This window comes from Semicossyphus pulcher, unplaced genomic scaffold (genome assembly GCF_022749685.1).
Source record: "Semicossyphus pulcher isolate SPU_LCO1_2020_fin unplaced genomic scaffold, fSemPul1.0.p SCAF_8, whole genome shotgun sequence".
NCBI classification, from domain to species: Eukaryota; Metazoa; Chordata; class Actinopteri; order Labriformes; family Labridae; genus Semicossyphus; species Semicossyphus pulcher.
In genome coordinates, this window is record NW_027211759.1 from 21,203,748 (window position 1) to 21,230,676 (window position 26,929).

Below are 26,929 nucleotides of genomic sequence, written 5' to 3' on the forward strand. Positions count from 1 at the left end.
ATCACGGCCTCTCTGCTCTCGCCTCTGTTCTCCGTTCGTGCTTCCTCTGGCAGTCTGCGCTCTCTTTGTTCAGATGGGCAAGGCTTAAACTCAACGCTTGACATGATAAGACCATTCTGTTGCTGCAGTGCTGGTTTTGTGGTGTGTTTTTATCATCCACTCTAACACCCTCCTCATCCTCTTCCCCCCTCCCTCGCCCATTCTTTCTCTTTTTTGTCGTTCCCATTGTTTGATGCTGTCCTATGGACACCCACATGCTATAGGCATGTTTATCCATTCTGCAGATAGAGAGAGCCTGGGGATAGAGAGAGCAAGGGAGAGATAGAGCGAACAATAGAGAGATTTTAGTGGTGTGTTTCACCTTTGGTCCATCTCCTGAGCAGCTTTGAGAGGATGTACAAAAAGCAGGGACAAGCGTTCCTGTAGGATAAATGTGCATACAGCTCTGTGGTGTATGTGAGCAGCTGCAGGTCAGATTACTGTATGTTGTGACAGAATTTCTCTGAAAGCTCCAGGAAAGACTTTAATCAGTGTAAAAGTCATCAGCAGCTCTTGACTTGGACTGTGTACTTTATCCAACACAAATCTTTAGGCGTTGATCTAGCAGTGTTACACTGATGCCCCCTATGGAGGACTCACACTGTTCTGACTGTCAGTGTTTTCCATCAATTATTATACAGCTTCAATTATTTTGCATATTCACTTATTTCCCTGCTAATGGCTCTGCAGTGAACAGAAGCAACCAGCCTGTGCAGCCTGTTACTGACATTCTTGTAATTACCGCCTGTGACTCATGTTCTATTTTTAGGTTTCAGCTGCTGATCAGATGTGTACCATTGACAGCACTGATTAATAGTGATTGCTTATCAATGATCAGTGTGGACTGACAGGTTTATTTTGGTCTGCTGTTTTAATCATCTTCTTTACTGCTCGAGTTTCTTATCTGAAAATTACATCACAAGCTGTTCTCGGTCTAAGATGAGCTCGAGCTCTCCGCCCATGTAGGAAAGCATGTAGTGCTGATTCCAATCTGCTGCCCTGTGTGGAGTACTGTAACCTGGGTTAACAAAGAGATTATTATTAAGAGTTAAGATGTAGACACTTTTTTAAACAGAGAGTGCTGATGATAGTTTTTGCATTTACATGTACAACATGTTGGATGAATTCCTAAAAAGCTATAAATGTAATCTGAAACACTTTTCAGCTGTTATTCGCCGAGTCTGCAGTTCCATACCCGATCAATTAAACATATAGATGTTGCTAAGCTGATGTGCAAATCAGCTGTGACCTTTCCAAACATCCTGGTTTTTAAAAGGAGCAATGCCTGCAAGCTAGTTCAGGCCGGCAACTTGAGCCGCCCTGATTTACACTTGACGTGCATCATTCTCCACGATCACCTGACAAACACTCTGTCTTTGCCACCGCTGCCCAGCACCAGTACTGCGCTCTTACTTTCAGCCCCACCACCACCCCTAGCATCCACCTGCAGGCTCTGGCTGGGAGGTTTAAGATATTGGGCCCTATCGTACACCCAGCACAAAGCGCCGCATTGCTCATTGCTATTTTCCACCGTCGTCATTTTCACGCCCAGCGCCCTAAAGTCTGAAGTCTATGGCGCAGTCTGTTCCTGGTATTTAGAGGGCGCATTATGGGCATATATCAGGGAGTTCACAACACGCGAGTCTCTGCTTGTCACTCACACGGGGACGCACAGCAGCACTTTGACTCATGAGGAAAAAGGAGTGTATTTGCAGATACAGTGATATAACGTTGTTTATGGGAGGGCATAAACATATTAGAGAGGACTCTGAGACTGCAAGCTTTAGTTTCCCTCGTCTCCTTAAATCTTGATACTGCTTTCGGTTTGTTACCGATCTGGTGAGAAGTGCCAGAAGACGAGGACAAGCTCCCCGCTGCTTCACACACCTGCTTTGCCTCAGGTAGATTCCTGCAGAACTTTGATAAACACAAGATCCTGTCCAATCATCATCAATGCCGTGTAAATAGCAACACGCCTGGCTCTTATAAAGAGAATGAGAGCTGACACTCTGATTGGTTTGATTCATGCTATGCCGGAAACACACCTATGAAAAATTCAGGGACTCAAGCCAACCTCTGTGCGCCCTGCGCCTAGATTTAACAAGCAAAAGTGGGTCGGACACGCCTTAAATCACACTCAGACTGTGAGCCTTCTGCCATTTACACAGGGCCCATTATCTCGTCTCTCCTCAAATTTCTGCATGTAAAATAAATCTGCGAGGAGTGATGAGGTGGGAGCCGAGACGCCAAACACAAGCTGTGTTCTGCTGCTGCAATAAACCTTTCAAACGATTACAAATGTGAGTTGTCTGACTGAGCAAACATTTGTAACTGTCAGTGAAGCAGAGACATAACCATTTTATATTGTGTTTAAAGCGTTTTACATGTTTTATAGCTGCATATTAGTTGTTTTATACACCCATTCTCTCTTTTTCTTTATTACTTTATTCATACACACAAATATAAATGCTCTTTACTTCCTCTCAGCATCATGGTTTGTGAGTGCTTTGAAATAATATTGATGGGGCAACAAACGGTGTGTATCTGTGTGTGGACGATGACTGTGTGTTATGGGAAAGTGTAAGGTGCTCTGATCGACATTATTGTGAATCTAAAGGTGCATTTGAGCAACTGATGCTCCAGACTTTAGTCAGACTGATTGATTTTCAGCAGGGTTTGAAAACAGTTTCACACGGTATAAAACGCTGAGCAATAAGAGCTTACAAGTGGCCACATCTGCGAGGGAATAACAAAACAGAGCGAAATGTCTGCCCTCTGTGAGAGATTCTTACCTAGCTGTCACACAGACGTGTGGGTCCAGAGCCGGCCGATAGCCTGCAAGATTTAAGACAGATGCCTGCCTTTTTTTTCCTCAAACTGCAGGATTATTGCATTTGGAGAACAAGCTGTTTAAATAAGACAGAAAGCCACACACACACACTGTAGTTCCTTAATTCTTTAGAGACTGTTCTTTCATCTGGGTTTTCTGCCATGCTGCAAATGCTTTACTCTCATTGCCTGTTTAAGCACCTCACACAGGCTTTAATGTGCGTCTTCTAATTGTGAATTATTTCTTTATGTGCCTTTTCTTTGTTGGGGCTGTGCTATAGGCGATTTCCTTGCAGACCGGCTGGGTATATTCCAGAGGGACGGCTTTCAAGTAATGTTTGATAGTCGCTAGCCTAGTTTCTCAAAGCGGCATCTTCCAGCTCTGCAGGTCCACCGGGAAACCTTTTAGCTGTTTGCACTCGCAAATATCATCAATACTCACGCCTGTGATTTTCTTCCACTTGTCTCTGTTTTTTCTTCTATTAAGTTTTAATTTCTTTCCTGGAAGGTCTCTCGTACCACTTCTAAAAACAGAGGTTATTTTGCATAGAGCACCACATATGTATATACACAGATTATATATTCATATCACCCCATTCGCTTGTAATGACTGTATTGTTTTCTTCTTGCTGTTTAGGCCACGCAAACAGTGTAGCTCTGGGAATTGCAGTGTTTTGGTGTCGATGGTTTATGCAGCGAGAATAGTTCATATGGATAAATATAACATTTGAAATGGATGTCACTTTATGTACTTATTTAACCCAAACTGATTTGATGCACCTGCATTTTGATTGAACATCTCAATTCAAGAAGAGTTAGCTTGTTAGCATCTTAGCATGGAAACAGAAATCTATTCTCCATTTACCATTAAAACTTCTTTAAATTTACCAAAGTAAACTCCAGAATGTTTCGTGCTGATATATTTAAGCTTTTATTCATCTAGATATTTTCTTAATGGGAGCATTACAGCCTCATTTGGCCATTTATCAAGTCTAATTTTATTCATATAGCTACAAAGCACAAATCTGAATTCGCCTCAGGAGGCTTTGCCTTCTATGGCCTGCTGTATTTTAGGTTTACTGTACTAATTCCTCATGATTTTAGAGTTTTGTGTGTTCTTTGGGATCTACACTCTCAGAAAAGAAAGCCCTATGTTTGTACCTACAATCGCTCGTCACTGTGGCAACACCCTCAAAGGTAGGGCTGCTGTACGCTTGACATCGGGTACTTAAAGTAATAATCTCAAAGATTTTCATGTAAATAAATATTTGTTAAGTCAATATCGCCGAATGAGGTAACACAGTGGTGACTGAGCTTATGGCCCACTGATGAATCCCTTTGCATTTGTAGTTTTATGGACTGGGTGTCGCAAAAATCACAAGCGGCGCCCAGTTAGTGACGCATTTTCCATCAGCCAGCAGTGGTTGGTCTGCCAGAGAGGGTAGGCGGAGCTAAGCAACTGCTTCTCCGGTCTCTGCAAGTGTTGCGAGTAAACAGTAATCTATTATGGCTGAACAAACAAAGAAAAGATCGATGACTACAGATACAACTTCAAAAATAAGTGAAAATCCAAAGTAAAAGACACTCAGATGAAGGCAAAAACCGGAGTCAACCGTGGACGTCACACATGCAACACTGTCTGGATATCTAGGAAGTGTGCTCTCGCAATTACCGTTTATCGCCACAGGTGCCGCCAAAGAGAACGACACTGAGATCGTCAAGATTACCTCTTTAATTGTACCGTCATGATTTAGTTTAGTTATGTTTTTTGATTTGTATTTCGGTGTTCAGATTTCACTTTGTGTCTCGTGTTGATCCACTTCCTGCCTTTGTGTGTTTCCTGCTTGTTTGATTGTGTCTCCTGCCCTTATTGTTTTCACCTGCTCCTTGATTGCCTCACCTGTTTCTGATTATCCTCACCTCCCAAGCGTATTCAGTCCTCGTGTTCCCCTGTCTCAGTGCCAGTTTGTCGTCCGTCAAACCCTTGCTCCCTGTGGATTTGTTCCTTGTGAGTTTTCATATGTTTGACTGTGTTTTGGACCTTTGGATTTTTGGTATTCTTCTGTCGCCAGTGGACTATGTAAACTTTTTGTTCTGCTTTATGTTTGCCTTCTGTTAGAGTTTGAATAAAGTCTGCATCTTTGGTTTAAACCACAGACCTGACATACCCTTGTGGTTCGTACCCTCAGAGACCAAACTTGCAGCTCTAGTAAGGATAGTCGGTCTCTGGCTGAGTAGCAGCCCGGGACTGACTCGATGACACACCCATGGTCATGTTCCTTCTTTCTGTGTCTGTAATTACATCTGTGAAAGCTGTGGCTCCACATACAATCCCTGCACTACATGCTGCATGATCCCAGTCCCTTACACAGCATCATAGGCCTCCCTCAGGCTGCCCACGGTGCATAGCTTGAAGCTGCATTATTAATTAGCTGGGCATAAAGTTGACTCGCTTGCCCTGTGTGCTACAGCTTGATGTGTGGGCTGCCTCATCTGCAGCTACGTGGGGGAGATTGTGTTGCTGTGTTTCAGAGGATGTGCTTGCCTGAGCCTGATGTGATGGAAGGCATCGTGCGTAAATGTGCATATTTTCAAAAGCATTAATTACAGAGATGAAACAAGTGTGTGCGTGTGAGCGCGTGGACTTGGGATCAATTACGTTGGAGATGATGCAGTAGAAGTGTATGTTAACATACACTACGGCTGGCGGTTATTGATTTGGAGGAAGCCATTAATGTGGCTGTCTCGTCCATTAAAAGGAGCTCCTGCTGAGAGTATGATGTTTAAAGGCGTACTGGCAGAATTGTTTGATATGAGTTGAGGAAAAAAGAAGACATGTGGGAGGGGGGAAGCAAAACAAACATCATTGAGCTTTTAGTGATCAAATGAAGAAAAGAATGCTGTCGATAAAGATGCACAAAAAAATAAAAGCTGTCTGGATGAGAGAGCGAGGGAAGGAACGAGCAAAGATACTGAGGAAGCTGTGCAGCAAGGGGAGGAAGAGATCTGCCTTTATGTTGAGCACAAGGTTAAACACACACTGAGCCCCACTGCCAATAAGCCACAGGGCTCTTGTGCATGGAGCCCATATACAATACAGTACATGCATAATTGATTCTACAACTATTGATCCTAATTGGCTTTGTTGGGATAACGTCGTGCCCTTCAGTGACAGGAGGAGTTTCTATTCTACGGGTTAATTAAGCCATAAATTATCAGGGGAATGGGCTCTGAGGCTGCTCGCCGTCACATCTTCCCAATTCATCATCTTTTTTGGTCTTCAGGAAGATGTCAGCCACCTATTTCCAGCTTCTCTCCGTGTGCAGGAAGATGCAAATGGATGTGCAGGAAGAGAAAAAGAGGACAGGAGACAAGAGAGAGACTGAGATCAAATAATAACTCGGGAGTTTGCACAAGACCACACGGAGATGGTGACATACTTAGCGTACCTTCTGGTAAGGCAAACCAAGATTCCTGCTGGGATGCTTTCCTCTCTCCTTCCTCAGCAGAGCGACTAGTTGTTCATTCAGTCTGCAGAGCAATGCATGACCAGCGTTCTGCTCTGATTGTCTCCACCTCGTCTTTTCATTCTTGAAGGGGTCATGACTACGAGCACTTATCTCTGAGGCCGGCCTTATCTCTGACCTCCAGGTACAAACCTCCCCTCAGGCACCGATTCACAGTCTTTCCGTGCTTTTCTCAACACCGGCCGTCTCATTCAGGGAGAGAGCATGTTTGGGCTGCACAGCTAACCATCATGCCTCGCCTCTTATCACTCAGACAGACGCCATTGATTCCTCTCTAGCTGAACGCAGATAGGTGCGGGAGCCATAGACCTTCTGCAACGGGCTGTGTTGTTCTGTTGTTTGCCTCTGATAAAAGGCGCAGGGGCTCCTCGCGCTTCCACCAGCCTGACCAGGCCTTTTGTTACAGGAGGGGGGATTAGATGGTGGAGTGGGCATCAGGGGTCTTGCTCTATTTCTTAACCGGGGAGAGCATGAAGGGAATGGCGCTGTATGTGGGCACTGATATTTCATATAACAAAGTCTTTGCAGACACTTTTTGTGTGTTTATTATTGTGTTATGTGTGTGTGTGTGTATGTAGTATGTGTGTGAATGCATGCGTCTTCGCAGGGTTTATCCCACTTGATCTGAAGCCAGATCCCGGCCTGACATTCCTGCACCCCTCTGCTCTCTGAGCTCAGACTTATCGTAGCGTGGCCTGCCAGGATAAAGTGGGCTGCTGCTCACTGTACCTTTAACTGATAAGCCTGGAGCAGGCTGTCCATGCTGGCCTATGGCCTTTCTGCATACTAATGCATGCACACGGAAATAGACATACAAAGTGTGTACACAGAGTGCTAACACAGTGGTTTGTATGTGTGTGTTTTATAACCACTTGTGTCTCTTTTTCCTTCCTGAGCAGACCAGATTATGCAGCTACAAATATAACTTATGTTGTCGGCTGGTTTGATTCATGGTAATCGCTTTAGTTATTGATACAGCTTTATACATTTTGCAAATATATCAAGGTAGAAAATAACTGCAATTATTCTGCAACTGTCCATATTTTGCATCGTGATTAAGCAGCAGGTCTCTCACGGCTTAATTAGCCCTGTCTGTGGAACTATGATCTATGCTCCGAGAACTAAATCAAACGCTTTCACTCACTGAAACACGCCTCATGTTGCCACCACGTCTCAGTAGATAAGGTTACCAAGAGGAATGCATTGCATGTGTGCTCATGCATGTTCCCGTGTGTGTGTGTTTTTTGGTGCACAGTTTGAGTCAGAGTAAAAACCGAGCCTGCTGCAGCATTGACTTGCAGTTCTATGGAAATCCAACCTAAAAATTCAGCCTGACAGTTAATCCTCAGCGTTGCTTCTGCTTGTGTTTAGATGTAATTTATTTCATCATATTACATTATCTTCTGTTTTTGGAAAGGGAACATTAAGTGCTCTGCTTTTGACATAAGCTAAAACTTTGATGTATTAATTTCCCCAGAACAATATAAAATAATTGCTTTTCAGCTCTCTGTTCAAAGTATTGCAACTTTCTACGCAAACAGAAAAAGATGTCAAACAGTGCTCACTGGAAGATTTTTTCACTGAATCCAATACTGCATGGAAGAGGACAGACGCTGCATCTTTATGTGCCATAATGTCAGCAGTGATACAATAACCTGCACCACAGCAACCTTTAAAACCGCCTTTAATCTCATCTGTGGAACTGCCAACCACCAAAGGCACTCTGGGACGTAGTCAGCAGGTGAAAACGCGAGTGGCAGCCCGAGACTGACTGATGGCTTAACTGCCACTTATGTGATCAATAAAAGCGACATCTACACAGGCAGCTTTACCACTTAAGTTAAAAAAAGGCGCAATAACCACGCACTAATCGGATCACAGAACGTGTGGATGTGGGCATTAGTCTCCTCTGAGCCTGTATAGGTGGTTTTATCCTTTTAATGCCATCTATGGTATACAGGCTCCTTCCAGGGTGAGTGGCCCAAAAACACTTCCCCCATATAGCATGCCTCTACAGTCGAGTCTTTATGAGTGCATCGACGAGGAATAGGTTTTAAACATACCCGAAGCACAATTAGGTGTCATTATGATGGATAAATGCTGTTCATTCTACGACGCTGCATCCTCTCCAGCAGCTCGCGTGTTAGCGGCAGGCTGTTGCCCCAGTCCTGCTCCACCGACGGACTCAGGAGCTCTTTCGTGTCCCTGGCCGTACGACTGTATAACTCCTCTCAGCGATGGAAGCGGGGACACAAACAAGCTGGGGGAATTACTCCTGGACTAAAAGCATCCATTGCACATATGGTTCACAGAGACTGCTCTTGATTTCATAACAGCTTTCTCTCTGATACTAGCATTACCTTGTTTGGTGATTGCATACACACATTTGTACCTTGCACCTACTACACATTTAGATTGCACTATCCATCCATCCACCCATAGAGCGATGGCTCGAACTAAACCTCCCCAAAGAAAAGGGACGTGTTTTAAAGTTTTGGGAAATATTTTATGCTCAATTTGTGTCAGCACCACAAGAGATACGTTTCAAAGTCTGGGAAAAGGTACTCACTTTGTTTTTAGTCTAGGACAGAAGTGCATTTTTCATTGAGTTCAAGCACCTGATATGACACAGACCTCTGAATGCTTTGAAGATCTTTGAAGCAAAAGGTTTTGTTTGATGGTAAAACTTAAAAAGGTTTTAGCAGAGCAAAGAAACATACAATATGAGAAACAATGTTAGACTGAAGATAAGATAGCAATAATCTCACTGCTGTACGACATGAGGAGGTTATCAGAAGAGCTGCTAAAACCCTCAACTGTTGACAGACTTATAGCTGTGACGTACTTTGAAATAGTCTTTCTCCATACTGTGTGCGTCTCAGGCTTTTCCTCCTCCGCATCTAACACTGTTATTACTTGGTCAGCTTTACCTTTTCTGTTGACCTTGTATCTGGCTTCTGAAGAAATCCAGTCGGTACAAAGAAATACAGCCATTTCCTCAGATTTTATGCTGCTCATCCACAGTCCTTACATTATATTTGTCTTGCTCTATTCTGTCCTCCAGAACACACCGCAAATAAATGTGTAAATAACCTCCATAAGTCTATATCTGTGTCCCAATTCAGATTGCGTCACAGCGGCGCGTCAAAGGCTGTCCCATTTCAAAATCTCCTTCAGATGTGGCCGACACATGCATCCTCCTTGGGGTGCGTCCTTCCCAAGACGGACTCTCAAGCGGCTGAGGAAAACACTTCAAATTTGGTTTCAACTCAATCGATTAGCTGCGTTACATATGTTTAAAAAACACAAAAGGGCCCTTGAAACAAATTGTCTTTAACGGAATAGGTTAAGTTACGTGACATTAGTTATGTTAGCTAGTTAGCCAGCTAGCTACATGTTGCTAGGCGACAGGAACGGAGCTATGTGACACAGGGGAAGGGGAGGAACAACTGGTGACGCAAACTCCAGACCACCGTAGACCAGACCGTCTTAGTGGTCCTTGGAAGGATTCAGCCCCTGAATTGAAACATTCAATAAGTTACCATCATAATATGGCTTAATTTACTGTGTTTCATCATCCTCATGGCAGGAAGATATTTCAGACAAGATGAAAAACAGCCATTAATATTAGTAGATAATCGTATTTTGATCTATATGATCATCCTTATTCTCTGTGAATGTCATCCAGAGCTCTCTTCAACACCCAGCCTGACCACAGTCACTTTTGTACTAAAGTTTTAAAAGTCCCTAAAACCAATTTTCCCCCAACAGTCAGTCGTCCCATGTCGGCCTCCCGTCACTGAGGCTGTCAGAGGAGCCTGTTTCTCCTCTGTGACTCCTGCTTGTCATCCTGCCTGCTGTTTTGTGGGTATTGCTGCAGGCTACAGTTTATAAAAGTCTCCTGTCGTTTCCTGAGGAGGCTGGTCCAATCCCATCCCTGCTAATGCTCACAGGGCTGAACAGGACTCTTAATCTCCTCAGTCTTATCAGTCGTCTCCATCACATCTTGGCTTTGGTTATGTGTTTGGGCGCATGCGTCATATGTGAGCTCTGTTTGTGTCCGCTCTCAGGCCAGCCTCCACCCCTTCCTCACTCACCTTTCAGCCCCAAAGAACAGTTGCCATGGCGATTGAGTCCGTCAGGTTTGGTGGGACGGGCTTTTAGTTAAAGCCTCTCAGCGATCCTGAGCAACCTCTCCCCCATTCTGCCTTTTCCTCCAGGAGAAAAATAACAACCACTGAGAGAGTTTCTGTGCCTCTAAGTGTACAAAATGTTACAAATAGAAAGATGAGTGATGCATCAAGCAACACTTATATTCATAGCACATCTTTTCACCAACATTCAAAGCAGTTTATTCATATAACCATAACATTATGACCACCTGCCTAATATTGTGTAGGTTCTCCTTTTGCCACCAATACAGCCCTGATCCGTTGAGGCATGGACTCCACTAGACCTCTGAAGGTGTGCTGAGGTATCTGGCACCAAGACGTCAACAGCAGCTCCTTTTAGCCCTGTAAGTTGCGAGGTGGGGCCTCCATGGATCGGACTTGTTTGTCCAGCACATCTCACAGATGCTCGATTGGATTGAGATCTGGGGAATCTGGAGGCCAAGTCAACACCAACTCGTTGTCATGTTCCTCAAACCATTCCTTTACTATTTTTGGCAGTGTGGCAGGGCGCATTATCCTGCTGAAAGAGGCCACTGCCATTAGGGAATGCTGTTTCCATGAAGGGGTGTACTTGGTCTGCTACAATGTTTAGGTAGGGGGTACGTGTCAAAGTAACATCCACGTGAATGGCAGGACCCAAGGTTTCCCAGCAGATCATTGCCCAAAGCATCACACTGCCTCTGCCGGCTTGCCTTCCTCCCGTAGTGCATCCTGGTGCTATGTCTTCCCCAGGTGAGCGACTGACACCTTTCTGTCAGAACCGGCATTAACTTTTTCAGCTATTTGAGCTACAGTAGCTCTTCTGTTGGATTGGACCAACTGGGCCAGCCTTCAGTGAACCTTGGCTGCCTATGACCCAGTCGCTGGTTCGCCGGTTTTGCTTCCTTGGAGCAGACCGGGAACACCCCACAAGAGCTGCAGTTTTAGAGATGCTCTGACCCAGTTGTGTAACCATCACACTTTGGCCCTTGTCAAAGTCGCTCACAGGTCCCTTATGTTTGCCCATTTTTCCTGCTTCCAACACATCGACATCGAGGACGAAATGGTCACTTGCTGCCTAACTTATCCCACCCACAGGGGCCATTGTAACGACATATTATTCACTCGACCTGTCAGTGGTCATAATGTTAAGGCTGACTGGTGTAATTACTACTATCACCATAGGTGCTGCCAGAGTCAACTAAACTGAATGACATAAATAAAACAATAGTCTTTAATATTAGCATAGCATACATGTGTATGTAGCCCTTATTTGACTGTCCCAATCTTACCAATATCACCATTAAGGTAACACAGGAGCAGATCTGCATTATAAGTATGATACCTTGTTATTAGAAATACTTGTTATAGTAGTACTCTATATATCAGCTGTAGTAATTGTTTAACCCCATCCTTGCTCTCTTATCATATCACAATCAACATGTAACCATTCTGCAATAGCTGCTCCATCAGTCGTCGTCCTTTTACCTGCCCTTCAACCCCTCCTGTCCCATCTATCCCCCCACTCTCCTCCTCTCCTGCTCTGTGGATGTTCTCCAGATGCTGAAGTCATCCATTTACTCTAACCCACCTCCCCTCCCCTCTTTTAGCGGGCCACAGTAAGCTGTGACTGAGTGTTATGGGGGGGTCTGATAGTGGCAAGCAATGGAGCGGACAAGTTATTACAGGACAGGCAAATAGAGGCCCGACCAAGCATGAAAACCTCCCTTCCCCAAAGCGCCTCTCTCACACACACTAGGTGATATATAGGCAGACAGAAGGACAGTATTAAAGGGAAAAATATAGGCTAACACACACGTATATATGGAGGCACTTTCTCGGCTCTCTTCCATGAAACCGTAAAGACATGCCAAAGTTCGTAATGAGAAAAAAACGATATGCAGGCTTATAGGATACTACGCACACAGCCTGCCCATTAATTCCTTCTTCCTCTGCGCATGCTAACGAGAACAGACGTACAGTACATGACAGGGCACAGCAAAAGGAACAGGGTGACAGCCAGGGACATGAATATTAATACCAGAATGCCGAAGGGATCTGAAAGCGCCCTGTCACCGAGCAGTTTACATGCTGTGTTTCCCAACGTGGCTGAGCAGAGCAGCTTCAATCAATCAATGTTTTATGTAGCACCAGGGGGGAAGTTTGTTGGCAGGGAAGGATGATACAAACAATAATACATAACATGGGGCAACAAGGGTGATCACAGAGTAAAGGAAGGGTTAAAAACCTTTAGAATAGACGGTAAGGGTAGTCCTGGTGTTTTCAGGTCTCTGCTGGGTAAAATAAACATTGTTGATTCACAGTTTGCTAGCAAGGAGGCCTGCATCCAAAGCTATTCATCTGTGTTTTCTTCTGTAAGGTACAGAACACAAGCAGAAACTACACCTCTCGAGTGCAATGGTGAAACTATTATGCAGGTGAGGCATGAACCCCATTTTTGCTGGGAATTAAAGTTTGATCTCTATCTGGAGGTCTTATCTGGGTAAAGAAAATAGCTTGTTAATGGAAGAACACTATCAGCATGTGACTGGATCAGCCGGACCACCTCTGGAGTTAATCTGGCTCGCAGAGTGATTGGATCGCATTAGCCGGTGTCCACTCATGAATTAGAAATAGAATCAGGCTCTGCTCTGCTACTATACAAGATGAGGTACAAAAATAACCAAATCATACCCAAGCTGCAACCTCGAGCTGTTGAAAAATGAAGCCATTGCATAGTGCAAAAAAACTGCAGTTCCTCGAGTGGCCACTGGAGGCTGGCTCCAGAAAACAAGAAATAACATTACGGCAGATGGGAAAATGGCCATTTTTACAGCAGAAATAAATATGTTTACAGCCTGGTATAAAAACGGTTTTGTTATAATAGCTAATTTTACTGTTCAATTCAATATAATAGTCTTTTTATAACACACCCGTTTTAATTATATGAAGCCTTGAATCATAGGGGCTGGGTCACATGAGTGACAAGTGGATCCTGCTGGCTGTCTGCTAGACGTCAACACAGACACACTGAACTAACTTCGCCTGTTTGTGTTGTTGGAGCCTTTTGGGGATTTTTTCATTCAAAGTTTGGACAAATAATCCGTCTCTCTCTGTGGGATATTCTGTGCAAGAAGTCTGAGCTCCAGCTTTTCGGTGAGTTAAATGCGAGTATTATTGTATTGAAATATTTTTAGCACTAAGTAGCAGGTATACTGTGCTTCCCATATCTGGTTGTTAGCCAATTCAGTGTTTATCAAACATTTATTTAATCGTCGGCCAGTCAGGAGTCGTTGGCTTTTCCCTGGAGAGATTACAGCGGGCTGCAGTGATGAGAAGATCGGTTATTTTAAGTTTCCCATTACATATTGTTCACCCGCGGCTATCTCACCAGGCGAGCGAGTCTGCTTCTTCTTTAGTCTGATAAATAAACACTTTCAGTCAGTCACGCCACAAACAGAATCTGCTCTGTGGGAAACTGGAAGTTAAACTAGCTCATTCATGAGCTAATGACTCAGCCGCAGACTGCTTAGCTTTGATAACTTGGCATTTTTCAACCGCTCGCTTTTCTGCAGCGCCACCCGCTCGTGCGGATTTGGTCACTTGAGGCTCCAGTACACCAACATGGCGGCGGCCATATTTCGGCTTCATTTTCACAGTCAAGAAACAAAAGGGTGACGTCACGGAGGCTTCGTCCATTAATTATACAGTGTATGATCCTACCTCAAAGGCCAAGTCTACAAGAAAGCATTGAAACAATCGATGTTTCTGCAAAAGCTTCCTGTTTATGGAAAGCAAAGTCTTTACAGTCACCACATGTATTTTTTTTGTCCTCCCTTCCTTCCACCAGTGAAGCACAGGCTGCATAAGAAATGTGACCAAATCACAATGCAGAAAGAGTGCAGGCCAGGAAAAAGAAGGATTGCTGCGAGTAAAAGCAGTGGAGTGACTGTGTTATATTCCACATGCAGCCTGGAGTTTAATAGCAGGTGTAAATTTGGTCAGAAAGACAGTAAAAGCGGAATAGTTTCCGTTTTATCATCCTTTTTAGCAGAGTTTATAGCGACCATAGCCACCACCGTCACTTTTAAGAGTTTGTTTTTCCCCCTCTCTGCTGCTCATGAAGTCAGACTGGAATAAAGACACGAGTGCACCAAACAGCCCACAAGTTGCTGTTTGTAGTTTCCCCCCTATTTTTTTCCACTTTCTTCCAGCATGTGGCCTGGGTCTAGTTACCTCGCTCTGGACCAGGATGAAAGGCTCTCTGCGTTTTTTTGTTTGTATTCCTGTTTCAGCTCATATGTGCATCTGAAAGCAGTCTGAGTGAGAATGTGTGGGTGCGTGGAAGTGTTTGAACTTTACTTTCTGATGAACTCACTGTAAGGTTTTCTCACTAACGTGTATGTGGTTGGCGTAATTGCATGTGTGTGTTGCGGGGGTTTTTTCAGCCAGATGGCACGCCCCCTCCTGAACCCACCAGTCGACCCAAAGCTCGCCCTCCCCCTGCTTTGGATGCCCGCCCAATGCTAAAGGTTTAAGTGTGAATGTGTGTGTGTGTGGATGTGTGTGTGTTCCCAAGGAAGCATGAGAACTGTCTGCCCCCTAGTGGTGTGATTCTCCTCTCCTCTCTCGGTCTCTTCACTCACACTGGACTTCATGCTTTGAGCTGGCCAAGCTTGTCACAAGTTCAGTCCCTCATTTTATTACTCTGTCGATGTGGGCGTAACTGTTATAACAGAGCTGCCAAATGAGCCCCACACCTGTAATTAGCGTCACACACAGTGACTCTGCAGTTAGGGAAATTACTGCTGTGACCATACTCGACACGTAGCAGCAAACCCAGGAATGCTGACGTCAGAGGATGATTACTTTTCCCCCTCCACTTTGGACTCTTTCAGAGGTGGCACTTTGTGAATGTGAAATGAGTCTTCAGTGCATCGGGAAAGTACCGCACATCTGTGCAGGTCCTATCCTTTCCCTCAGGAATGAGCCGGGGGGGGGGAATATCTCTATTCCCTTTATTCAGAGGCTTTTAAGTGCTGCAATTAAGATATGTGGAGTCTTTTATTAGAACGATTTCTTTTCATTTCTTTTTGCTCGTTCATCTTCAAAAAGAGACGGTTTTTAGTCTGAGCATCTAGTGGCAGGTAGCCAATGTGGATAAAGGAATGTGCTCCATTTAAAAGAAACGCTTGTATCGCAGCAACCCAACAGCATGTCTGCGGTTGATCTGCAGCGTAGTTTGATTAAAGACAGACAAAAGAAGGCTTCAGAGCTTGTTTTAATCACTGCATGCTCAATAGACCATTGTGCACTTACATTGGTCCTCACTTTGCTTCAGTAGCTGCACACAAGTTTCTGTTTGTGGGCGTGTTCGTGTGCTGCACTCTTCTTTCACATCTTTTTCTGTCACATCTCTCAATGGATTTCTGTTTTTGCTTGCTCATGAATTGGTTACAATATAATGTGTCTTTCAAAAGTGTTTTTTTCTGTCAAAATAGTCTGCAGTTAAACACAAAGACATAGCTGCACAGAGACGTGTTCTTACAGACAATGGTTAAGATTTTTTATCATTAAACAGTTTCACTTTGTACAGTTTGCAATTGATTTGTTTTTCAATTGATTCAATTCAAGAAGATGCCGCCTGAATTTTTAACATCACCAAATAGTAGCAGCCAAAGGAAACTTTATTTTTGAGGCCAAATCCAATAAAAACATTTCACAGAATGAAATTTATCACATATCCTGTCAATGATAATGAATGATGTTGATATCTTCATTTGGTGACATTAGATTGTAAAAATAAACCAACTATGGCTCCTCCAAGTCACATGTCAAAGTGTTCTGGGGCAAGATGATGACCTCCAAATGTTCCTCGAAGCGATGCCATTAATATGTGAGTGTGTGTCTGAATGTGTATTAGAATTAGAACCTGATGAGCCCCTGCCATTTCTGTATGCAGCATACTGACTCGCTTATTTAGTTCACACTTGTCACTTAAAGGGCCAGTTCGCTGATTTTCAGCCTCAGTCCTATCATGCATTATGGTAGAACAAAAATGCAATTTTGCTCAGTGCCTTTGGAGGACGCTATCCGCTTCTCCAATGGGCCCTGGAAAACCTTCGCCAACGTGTCATCTGACAGAGGCAAGGAAGCTTCCTAACTAAACTTCCTTAATCTAGGACGCCCGCCTCGGATGTCATGTCTCATTTTAAATCGTCAGGTTTGAAATGTAGACTGCAGACCTGAAGATTTTTTAGACGATCAGCCGGTATATTCTCGTTGTATTTCAGATTCTGTAACGCTCTGATCTATTGCCTGCAGCAAAACGGTAGTATTTCACTCCAGCGTCTCTCGCTGGGCCATTCCTTTCAGAGGGAGGGGCGCAATGCATGCTGGGTGTTTTAGGAATGTAGAATGGGCAAAACCACGAGCTGTTTGTACAACTTTCTCCACAGCTATGGCGCCCATTTCTAATATTGTTGTTTCTAACGATTACAGAGAACACCAGCTCTGACTGACAGCAGCTTTTTTTTCGAGGGGTGAACTGCTCCTTTAAGGGTCGTTACAGACTACAAAATACAGGTATATGTATCTGCGGTTTATTAAGCTGAAATTGGCCAATAAGATCATCCGTACCAATGCGTCAGTACATCTCAAACTTTCACCTGGTATGACCTCACTGGGACAAGCCAGTACTAGTTCCCTTTATTTCAAACAAAAGTAATGGAAAAAGGAAACTATATTACAGAAGATGAAGGTGTGTTTTTTCTCCCGGTTATAAATGGATGGCACAAAGTAACACAAAATGGGATTTAGCTACGCTGAGTATGTTCTTGGTTCTGAAGGCACACAGCAGGGGTTTGTATTACTGTCTCTTGTAGTAGATTTAAGACTAGTTTGAAGCATCTGTGAAGTTCAGCTTTCTTTTTCTTACATAGATGAGATGAGATATTTGCGCATGATACTGTTAAATACAGTGTGCTTATCATTCCTTCCTCTCCCCTTGGACGTGTCCTCCTCTTTCTCTGTCTGCCCTATTTCATCTCTTCTGGTCCACTGTTGTGCTCTCCATGACCTCCCTATGTCCCTATAATTCTCTCCTCTCATGCAGGGGTAATAAGATTGATGCACAGAGGAGATAATGAAATGCAAAAAAGAAAAGTGGTGGACTATTGAGAAATAAAAGCAGTGAAAGAGGGAAGGAGGAGAAAGGAAGTGAAAGAGAGAGAAAGAGAGGCTTGATAGGTTTTTACTGTTGATAAGCATTTTCATGGAGTGTATAATCCAGGCTGAGTGCAGTTGTTGTATATCATATAGGCAGGGTACATGTCGTCTCCATGACAGTAAATTACCAACAAGAGGGGAGCAGAGTGGGATAGCGGCGGTAGAAGAGAAGAGGGAACTATCTGAGGGGGACGAAGAGGGAGGCATAAGAGGAGGAGGAAACAAAAGGCACAGGAGTGGTGGAGAAGGGGAGAGAGGGGGGAGAAGGCACTCTGATGTAATTAAAGTGGCTGAGTTGAAAGGCTGCACATAACCCCCCTCCCCAAGCCTCCACATATGGAAGGTTTATGAGTTTGTGAATACGGTATAGAAGCACAGTTAGCGGTGCCAATGTCACTGCGAGCTGCACTGTGTGGTTATTAATTGTAAACATACAGCATCGCCCAGCAACGCTCCAAAATGTCCCTGTGGTGAGGTAATGTTTACCCCCTTTAAGAGGATGAGGAAGACTATGTAGAACTTAAGCAGACTTGTTTTGAAAAGTATTCGTATATAAGACTTATCCTTCCAGACATTGTGTTTCAAAAAGAGAGTAAACAATTTCAACCATAAAAATTGGTGTCTCTTCTTTCTTCAAAGCAACCTTGAAGTCCAACAAAGAAAAATAAATCCATGACAACTTTTATGTTGAAATTCAAAGCAAGAGTTTAGCCATCAAAAGACTTGTACACCTACTGTATGTTCAAAGGCTACAATATGCCGAGGCTCAATATCCCCAACATGACACACAGCTTATGGCTAACTGATGAAATACTCCTTCAAACCTCGTGCCCTCGAATTTGGCTTGACTTTAGACATAGGGCGGCTGCGGCTCAGTCAGTCGTCTTTCAATCGGAAGGTTGGTGGTTTGATCCCCAGCTCCCTCACTCTACATGTCGTAGTTTCCTTGGGCAAGACACTTGACCCGCAATTGCTCCCGGTGTGTGAATCTGATGACTGGCATCATCATCTCTTTGTTGTTTTTCAGTGTTAACTGCAAAGACACCTGGGAAATATAGGGATGCGCCCATCAAAAGTAGTCTGTTTATTTTTTTATTTGACAGACCATGCTCAAAATGGTTACATGATGATATTCTAACTACATATCAAAGACTGTATAAGAAGTGGAAGTAGCCAATATGATGTCACCCATTCATTGGTGGGTTAGCTTTTTGAAGCCCAAATTTAGGCAATTTTGACATCACCATGTTGGGTTTTTAGAGCAAGAAGTGACCATATTTTGATGACAGTTTGGACACGCATTGGTATGTCTCTATCCTGTCGGGCAGCTTGCTGTGTTAACAACAGGTAGCCACAAGGTAGCCCTTGATACTATCAATTGGGATCTGGTTGCTTAAAAGTGTACTATACTGTATGTAGAGAGTACAGTCCATTAGAAAGTATGTAGGACTTTCGCATTGGCCTCCCTTTTGAATCCAAGAGGCTACACCTTAACGTTTCCATTACTTTTGGGATGGAAGAGGCTGAATGTTTCAATGTGTCTGTCACTTTAAGCTTACTATTTTAACTGTGCATTGGTTAGCAATTATAACTATTTATCTAAAGGTCTAGCTATTTTACCATTTAACCAAGTAACCATTTATGTATTACCCTGTTCCAATCCTGTTTCAAACTTACATCAATTTTAGGCATTTATTCCAACCACCTGTCTATTTCCATAATGTTAAGACTCTTCTGCTTGCTTGCCCCCAAGTAACCCCTTGGCAACTCTACCCTGAGGCATACAAGTACCCCTGTTTGGGAATTCACTGATCTTGTTAAACATGTATTCTGACAGAGCCATGCAGCAGAGGTTTATAAAATATCAATTTCAGCAGCAATCCATTTCAATTTTTGTAATGTCACTCAAGACCTGAATGAAATTGAACGGGCTAACGGGAAAGATTCCTTCACTTCTGAGGTCAGCGGGGTCCAGGCCGCTTTGGTATTGGACGACAGCATAAGTCTACTTGAGCCTTTCATGTCAAGTTTAACGAGACAGGACAGCCTTTGATGTTCAGCTTTGATCATGACGTTCAATCAGATAAATTTGGTACAAAGTAACATTGTCAGAGATGTTAGCAGGAGCAGGCACAATGAGTACATAGAGCGTGGTAAAAGTTTGAAAGCAGGCAAAATAGAATGATGATGTGAATCTCCTGATGTTATATTAATCCATGTTTTTATCTAAAAGGAGGAAATATGTGCAGACCTGTTTATGCATAAAACAAAAAAAAAGTGTGCTTAAGAGTTTTCAGAGTGTTTTTTCTCTTTCTTCTTTGATGTACCTTAAACACAACATCTGGCTTTGGTCTTAGGACTTTGATGTGTGAATGCATTCTTCAAAGAAAGTACACTTACACACACTCTCTAACAGTGCGACAGAAACTAATAGTAACATCCCGAATACTTCTATCAGAGGAGATCAAGTATGCATGTGTCCGTAAGGTACTGCTGTGTGATGAGGACTTTTTTCTTTTGAATCAGAAACCATTGTTATCGTGCGACCCCCCCTCACCTTTCTTTGCATGCGATGATCACACCTTCCTTTGTGCCGTAACCATAACTAAGATCTCAAAATGTGCTGCAACACGAATGCGGCGCTCAATCACACACACAGCAGGGGGGGCCGACACTCACAGGACCTCTCTCCTTTGACAGAAAAAGAGCCTGCTTCATTCTCTTTCTGTTTTTTTTCTCCCCGTCTTTTCATCTCCTGTGTGATTTGAAACAGCCTTTCAGGACTCTATCGCTAATGTAGCGAGTAGGCTGCCATTGTTAATGTTACAGCATTATGAGCTCCTTTTGTGTGTGTTTTTTCTGCTCCCGGAGGACCGCACTGAAACCTGATAGGCCGCATAGGGTGGCAGCGGTGGGATCTCTTTATTTGAGTTTTCTTTACTAGGTAATTATGGAAATAATTCCTCTTTGTTTTGGTCGTTCTCTGCCGAGAGTCCAGTTCATAATTAATTGGTAGCGTGAAGGACCGGCCAATTTTAAATCACAAGGGAGGGGTCGTGGGGGCTTGTTTTATTGGCTGGTGGCTGGTTGGGGCAGCGGGCGGGTGGAGCATCTGAATTAGATTAGCTTTAATTAAGCTATGGGGCCCCTGACTACACACTGGTACATCAATAGGCTGTATGCCAGGTTGCTTGTTGTTAGAGAATTCAACAGTATGTATGCTTACACAAACACACACACCCACACACACACACACACTGCTGAAGACTCCCACCGGCCTTCAAGGTCAGCTTGACAGGAAGCATGCAGCATGGTGTCTAGAAAAATGGAGAAAACAAACTCAGAAAAACAGCTCCTCTATGATTAGCTAACTGCTTTGTCCACAGATACTCTGACAAATACTGAACTTTGATCCTCAGGACACTTCTCTTAAAGGAATAGTTTGGTATTTTACACTTACTTGCTTGCTTTCTAAGAGTTAGATAAGAAGATTAGTACCACACATGAACTCCCGACATTTTCTTGACATTTTCAGGTTCTGAAAATTTACAGCATTGACTTTCACACACGCACCTTACAGCGGGAGATTGTTGGTTTCAGACCAGTCTCACAACTCAAAATGCTCTGTTTAGTCCAGGTGAAGGGGGGGCGCTTAAAGTCAGCTTAAAGTTGGGTAATTCTCTGGAGTGCAGTGCATGTGAGGAAGGGGATTCAGTTCAAATGAAGACAGCAGCTGTGCCTAGCTATGGACAAAGAGGGGAAACAGCTAGCCTAGATCTGACAAAATATAACAGAATTTACTTATAACCACCTTTAAAGCTCACTACTTGAGGCAGTAGTTTGTTTAATCTGTACATAAAAGAAATGACACATTGCAGTCATACAGAAGTTATGTGCCAGACTATTTTCTCAAGGCACACTCCCCTCCCGGAGTCTTGTTCTTGCCATAAGGTTGCCAACAAGCAGAGACTTAAAGGCCGCTGTCAGTCAAAGCTGGTGTTCCCTGTTTGAATATTTGAAATTGGCGCCATAGCTGTGGAGAAAGTTGTACAAACAGCTTGTGGTTTCGCCCATACTACATTCCTACAACACCCAGCATGCATTGCGCCCCTCCCTCTGAAAGGAACGGCCCGGCGAGAGACGCTGGAGTGAAATATTACCGTTTTCCAGTCAAGGACATTGATTGCTGCAGGCGATGGCTCAGAGCGATACAGAATCCGAAATACAACGAGAATACACCAGTGGATCGTCTAAAAAATCTTCAGTTCTACATTTCAAACCTGATGATTTTGAACGAGACATGACATCGGAGGCGGGTGTCCTAGATTGAGGAAGTGTAGTTTAGCGAGCTCCCTGGCCTCCGCAAAATGATGCATTTTACGTAGTCTGGCGGAGGTTTTCCAGGGCCCATTGGAGAAGCGGATAGCGTCCTCCAAAGGCACAGAGCCAAATTGCAATTTTTTCCTACCAAAATTGGCTTTAGCTCCCCACAATAGCATGATAGGACTGAAGTTGAAAATCAGCGAAGTGGCCCTTTAAGGGAAAGTCACCGCACCCCGACTGGAAATATCCAGGTGCATAACCCATTGACATATTACATAAACAGAGCCAGGTTAGCTGTTGTCCCCTGTCCTGTTTACAGTACAAATGCAGCTATGCTAGCTAGTTGCTCATCTTCTCACCTAGCTCCTGGCATGGAAGCACTACAGGGCGCTCGGGTTAGCTCAGTGGTTAAATCGTGAGTCACGTATATAGAGGCTACAGTCTTCGATGCAGCGGCCCCAGGTTCCACTCCCACCCTCGACCCGTTGCTGGGAATCTGCCCCACTCTCTCTTGCCCTGTTTCTGACACTGTCCACTATGCATGATTTGAATCCCAGTACATATAAACAGTATATTAATCTCTGTGGAATCAGAAAGTGGAGTTCCCTTTCACAGGTGTAGTACTTTGTGGATCAGACATGTAACTCAATATAACAGGGTCACTTCAGCTGACTTTTTGTGGAGCTGTGCACGTTTCATTGAATCCTCTGAGGCCCTGTTGCTCCATCTTGTACATGTGGGGGGAATATCTGCTCTGTGCTAAACGCAATATCCCCCGAGAGCCTGTAAGTCTGTGTAAGTCTGGAAGACTTCAAAAAGCTCCAAAAGGCTGGCCTGCTTTGCAGTTTCAGAGGATCTAATCCTTACAGATGGAAGCATTTTCAAACTATCGATTCCACCTTAAGATATTTTGTAATGGCCGTTTTCTGGCAGGCTTTCTGGGCAATATCCTCGACTGTCTGCATGATGGCTAGTGAACAGAGACGTGGGTCCTTTAAAGTGTATATAGGAGTTAATACGCAGTCTGTTTAGCAGCAACGCAGAAGCACACAGAAAGTATTCCAATGAGTGTTTGAACTTTTTATGAGGCAAACAGAGGTTTGATGTTTACAGCCCCCTGGGGCATTTGTGTAATTTAAACGGAAACAGCAACTGTAAAATACTTTTATGTTGCACATTTCTCATTAGCACAGCCCTGCTGCAGCTAGCTCCGTAATAAATAGGATTCCTTCCCTCTCTCTCGCTCCCTCTCTCCTGAGTGCAACAGTACCGTGTGCCGGTAAGAAGCAGAAACACCATTTACATGAGGCTCAACCCGAGTGCCTGATTGAAATTCTCACTCTGTGATATCAGTCAGCGGAAATGTTTAAGTGCTATTCCCTTATCCCATCTGGAATAATAAGCCGCAGTGCTCTTTGGAATTACAGTAGTCCCTTTCCTCATTTCAGGCAGTGAGTTGGCTGCTTTGCATTTTTTTACTGCTGGCCACGGCTCTCTAAGTAGTTTGCAGACACCCCCTTTCCCCCTGCGACAAACACGGTAATCTGTGACGGCCCCTGGTCTTCCTCTGCCTCCTCTCATCTTCAGCGCTCAGCAACCCAAGTCGAGTTTTATCTGAAAGCTCTGTGAGCTGTTACGTCCTCACAAAGAATTATTCAGCCTCTCTGTTCTTTCGCTTGTGTTTCAAATAAAGAGTGAGGTCGCTAAGTTTGAGCTAACGGCTCAAAACTAGCCGCTGCATTGTTCACGGTTCTCTATTTGTTGTTCTGTCCCTGGATGCTCTGAGGAGAGTCTGACTGCTGTTTTGCTTATTATGTTGGCTGCTATTGAATCACACATATCAGAAAACAATTGAATCATATTCATGTCTCCTCTCCCTCTCTCCTCTCTTCCCTTGGCTCCACATCTTATCCTTTTTCCATAACCTTCCCATTCCTTCTTCCTCCTCATGTTCTTCCTTCTTTCCTCTAACCTCCTCCTTTTCATCCCCACCAAAACTCATCCCCCGGTTTCCCCCACCTCATACATCCTCCTTCCTAAAATTCCTCTTCATCTCCTTCCACACAGAAGCTCCTGGGCAGGACTTTGTGACACTGGACTACCGCCTCCGCTACTACCCCAGCATCACCTACGCCGTCATTGGCAGCGCTGTCATCTTCGTGCTGGTGGTGGCGTTGCTGGCCCTGGTGCTCCATCACCAGAGGAAGCGGAGCGTCCTGCTGCCCAGAGGAGTAAGAGGGAGCTCGCATCACCACCACCACCATCAGCCGCTGCTGCTGTCCCGTCTGGTCATCTTGGATCGGGGCCACGTTCACTCGGGAGGTCCAGGTCTCTCCCCGGACTCCCCTAACGCAGTGGGGCAGTACCGCTCCACTCCTCAGGCGCTGCAGCTGCTGTCTGGGACCCTGTATCCCTCCGGACTCTCCTCCATGGACTCACCTCCGTCGTACTCACAAGCTGTGCTGGATGTCAGGTGAGAGGACAACGTTTGAAATCTTTTATCTGCATCCATAAAACGAGCTTTGGAGTGTTAGTCAGGACTAAATGATAAATCTCAAGCAGATATCAGCAGAAACTGGTACTATAGCTGCAGTGAAAGTTGTCTCTCAAGCAAAGTATAATCTAATTCAGGGGTTTTTAAAGTGTGGGAAAGTGAGCCTCCCCTGAAAGACCACAAAAGCAGCTACCAGATCGGCACCAAACCGAAAGCAGTGTTGTGATGTGAGGACACAAGGGGAACCGCAGCTTGCAGTCCCCCAGTCCTCTGTCCCATAAACAGCTTAAATTCACTGTCAGCAAATGCATAGACTCAGTTTTACTAATCGTACTAATGTGCTCTTTAAATAGCAGAGACAGACAGCATAGACTTTAGGTTCAGGTTTTTCTTGGTCTTTGGCGCAGTCGCTTTCTGCGTCCTTCACATCACAATGCACCACTTGTTTGCCTGACCACACCTCATTCAGGACCAAAAAATCACCACTGCGTCAGGTGGAAAAGCAATGACTGATCTGTTGAACGGAATAAACGCAGATAATCCTCCACTTGCAGCCTTGATGGTACTTGCTTTTGATCACTGTCAGTGCAGAAAACCGACATGCGTTTTCTCTTTGTAGTTACAAAAAAGATCGATCCATTTTGCCCCACACATCGCAGAAGTTAGCTTACCAGATGCGTACAGATATGTTTCTAATAATTTTTTTTCACGCTGCGCCTCCCCTGAAATCCTTTGCCGCCCCCCAGGGGAGGCACACCTCACACTTTGGAAACCAGCTGATCTAATTTATTACACGGCGGTATGAAATATTTGATTCAGATTGGTTAATTACGGCATTCCAAGGTCGGCTATTTCTCGATAGCAGACCGTTGTTATGAAGAACAGACTGTTGCTAGGGATGCGGCTCTGATCCGCCGAAAGAAGTCCAGTAAATTTGACGTTGGTCTGTTTACAGAGGGGAAAAAAAGAAAATAGATGAAAACAGCAGGGGAAAGAAAATGTAGGCTACGACAGAGAGATCTACAAAACAGAAGAGTGCAACATTAAACCGAACTCAGTGCGGGATATAGCGGCGTTTAAAGACGGTGAATGGAAAATAAAATGTCAACAGACTGACAGTGACGAGACAGAAAACCTTAATCAGGTGCTGCAGTCCAGTTTAACCTGTCTTACTTCACCATCAGTGAAAATGTTTCTATTTAATGAGAGTAATAACAGCTAGGTTAGCTCATGTTAATGTGAGAAAAACGATTAACTCTGTAGCCCTCTCATTTTAAGAAGGCTACAGAGTTAACCGTTGCTATGGACACAGCTCTCACTGTGAGTGTAACAGACTATTTTTAAACGCAAAGACAATCATTTTTAGTAAAAGTAAAATCATTTCTAAATCAATATTTTGTCTTTCATTCATACAGATCACATCTGTTGTAAAGGATGCTAAGTATCAGACAAATCAGTCATCGTTTGTCTCAGTGGTGCTTTTATGTGATTTATAGATTTGAGCTCAATTCATTCTCTGATCAGCTGGGAGCTCATTCATTATTAAACAAAGGAGAATGTCACTGTTTGAAAGGCTGATCATAAACTAGAGGGGAAAAAAACAAAGAAAGATGGTGAATATTTGGTTAAAACACCCACTTATATTGATGTGGAAGAGGGTATTCTGATTAAAAAACAACACTAGGACAACATTTTTAAACATCGTGTGCATCCTAGTTGCTCCAAAGCATCTCTGCTAGCTGCTGGTTCCAGTCAATAGACATTAATCATACAGTTCTTATGTAATAGCTCCTGGCCCTGACATCATGCTCTTCCTCTCTCTGTTTCCTCTGTTTTCTCCCCAAGTCGGCCTCCCTGGTTTGATCTCCCTCCTCCCCCGTACCTCCCAGATGGGGAGCTTCCATCAGAGGGCGAGCTGCCTCAGTACGAGGGCCCACAAGACCCTCTGAGCCGCCCCGCAGCACATCCCTCTGCACCCTCCACACCCAGAACTGTGGCCTCGGGCACGCAGGCGAGCGCGAGCCCCCAAGAGGAGTCGGACCAGCTGTAGCTGCTCTCTTGTAGACTGAGGATAGTTTGAATCAGAGGCTGCAGGACTGAAGGACCAGGCTGCAGAGCCACATGAGGCCAGAGCGGTCCAGAACAAAGACCTGCTGAGGAGAATCAACAGGGACTAAGACTGAAGGCTAAGCAGCGCTGTGCCAGTGCTGGACTGACACAAGCAAGACTGATCATGTTTAGGGGCTCCCTCTGCTGGTGTCATGGCTGCACTACACCTCAGTCAGTCATTCATTTTAATTCATCAGTTCAGTTGAATCACACTGCCCTTGAAGAAATCA

At 44.2% G+C, this 26,929-nt stretch overlaps 1 protein-coding gene across 1 annotated transcript in view; it reads left to right on the top strand.

The window, feature by feature from the left end:
- The window catches only part of ldlrad3 (low density lipoprotein receptor class A domain containing 3), a 96,258-nt gene extending 69,579 nt beyond the window's left edge, over nucleotides 1–26,679 (top strand). Inside the window, exons 5-6 of the mRNA XM_069686644.1 lie at nucleotides 24,164–24,569; nucleotides 26,436–26,679. Coding sequence (XP_069542745.1) covers nucleotides 24,164–24,569; nucleotides 26,436–26,640 — 611 coding nt within the window. The 3' untranslated portion in view covers nucleotides 26,641–26,679. The remainder of the gene's footprint in view (nucleotides 1–24,163; nucleotides 24,570–26,435) is intronic.
- The last annotated feature ends 250 nt before the right edge of the window (nucleotides 26,680–26,929 follow it).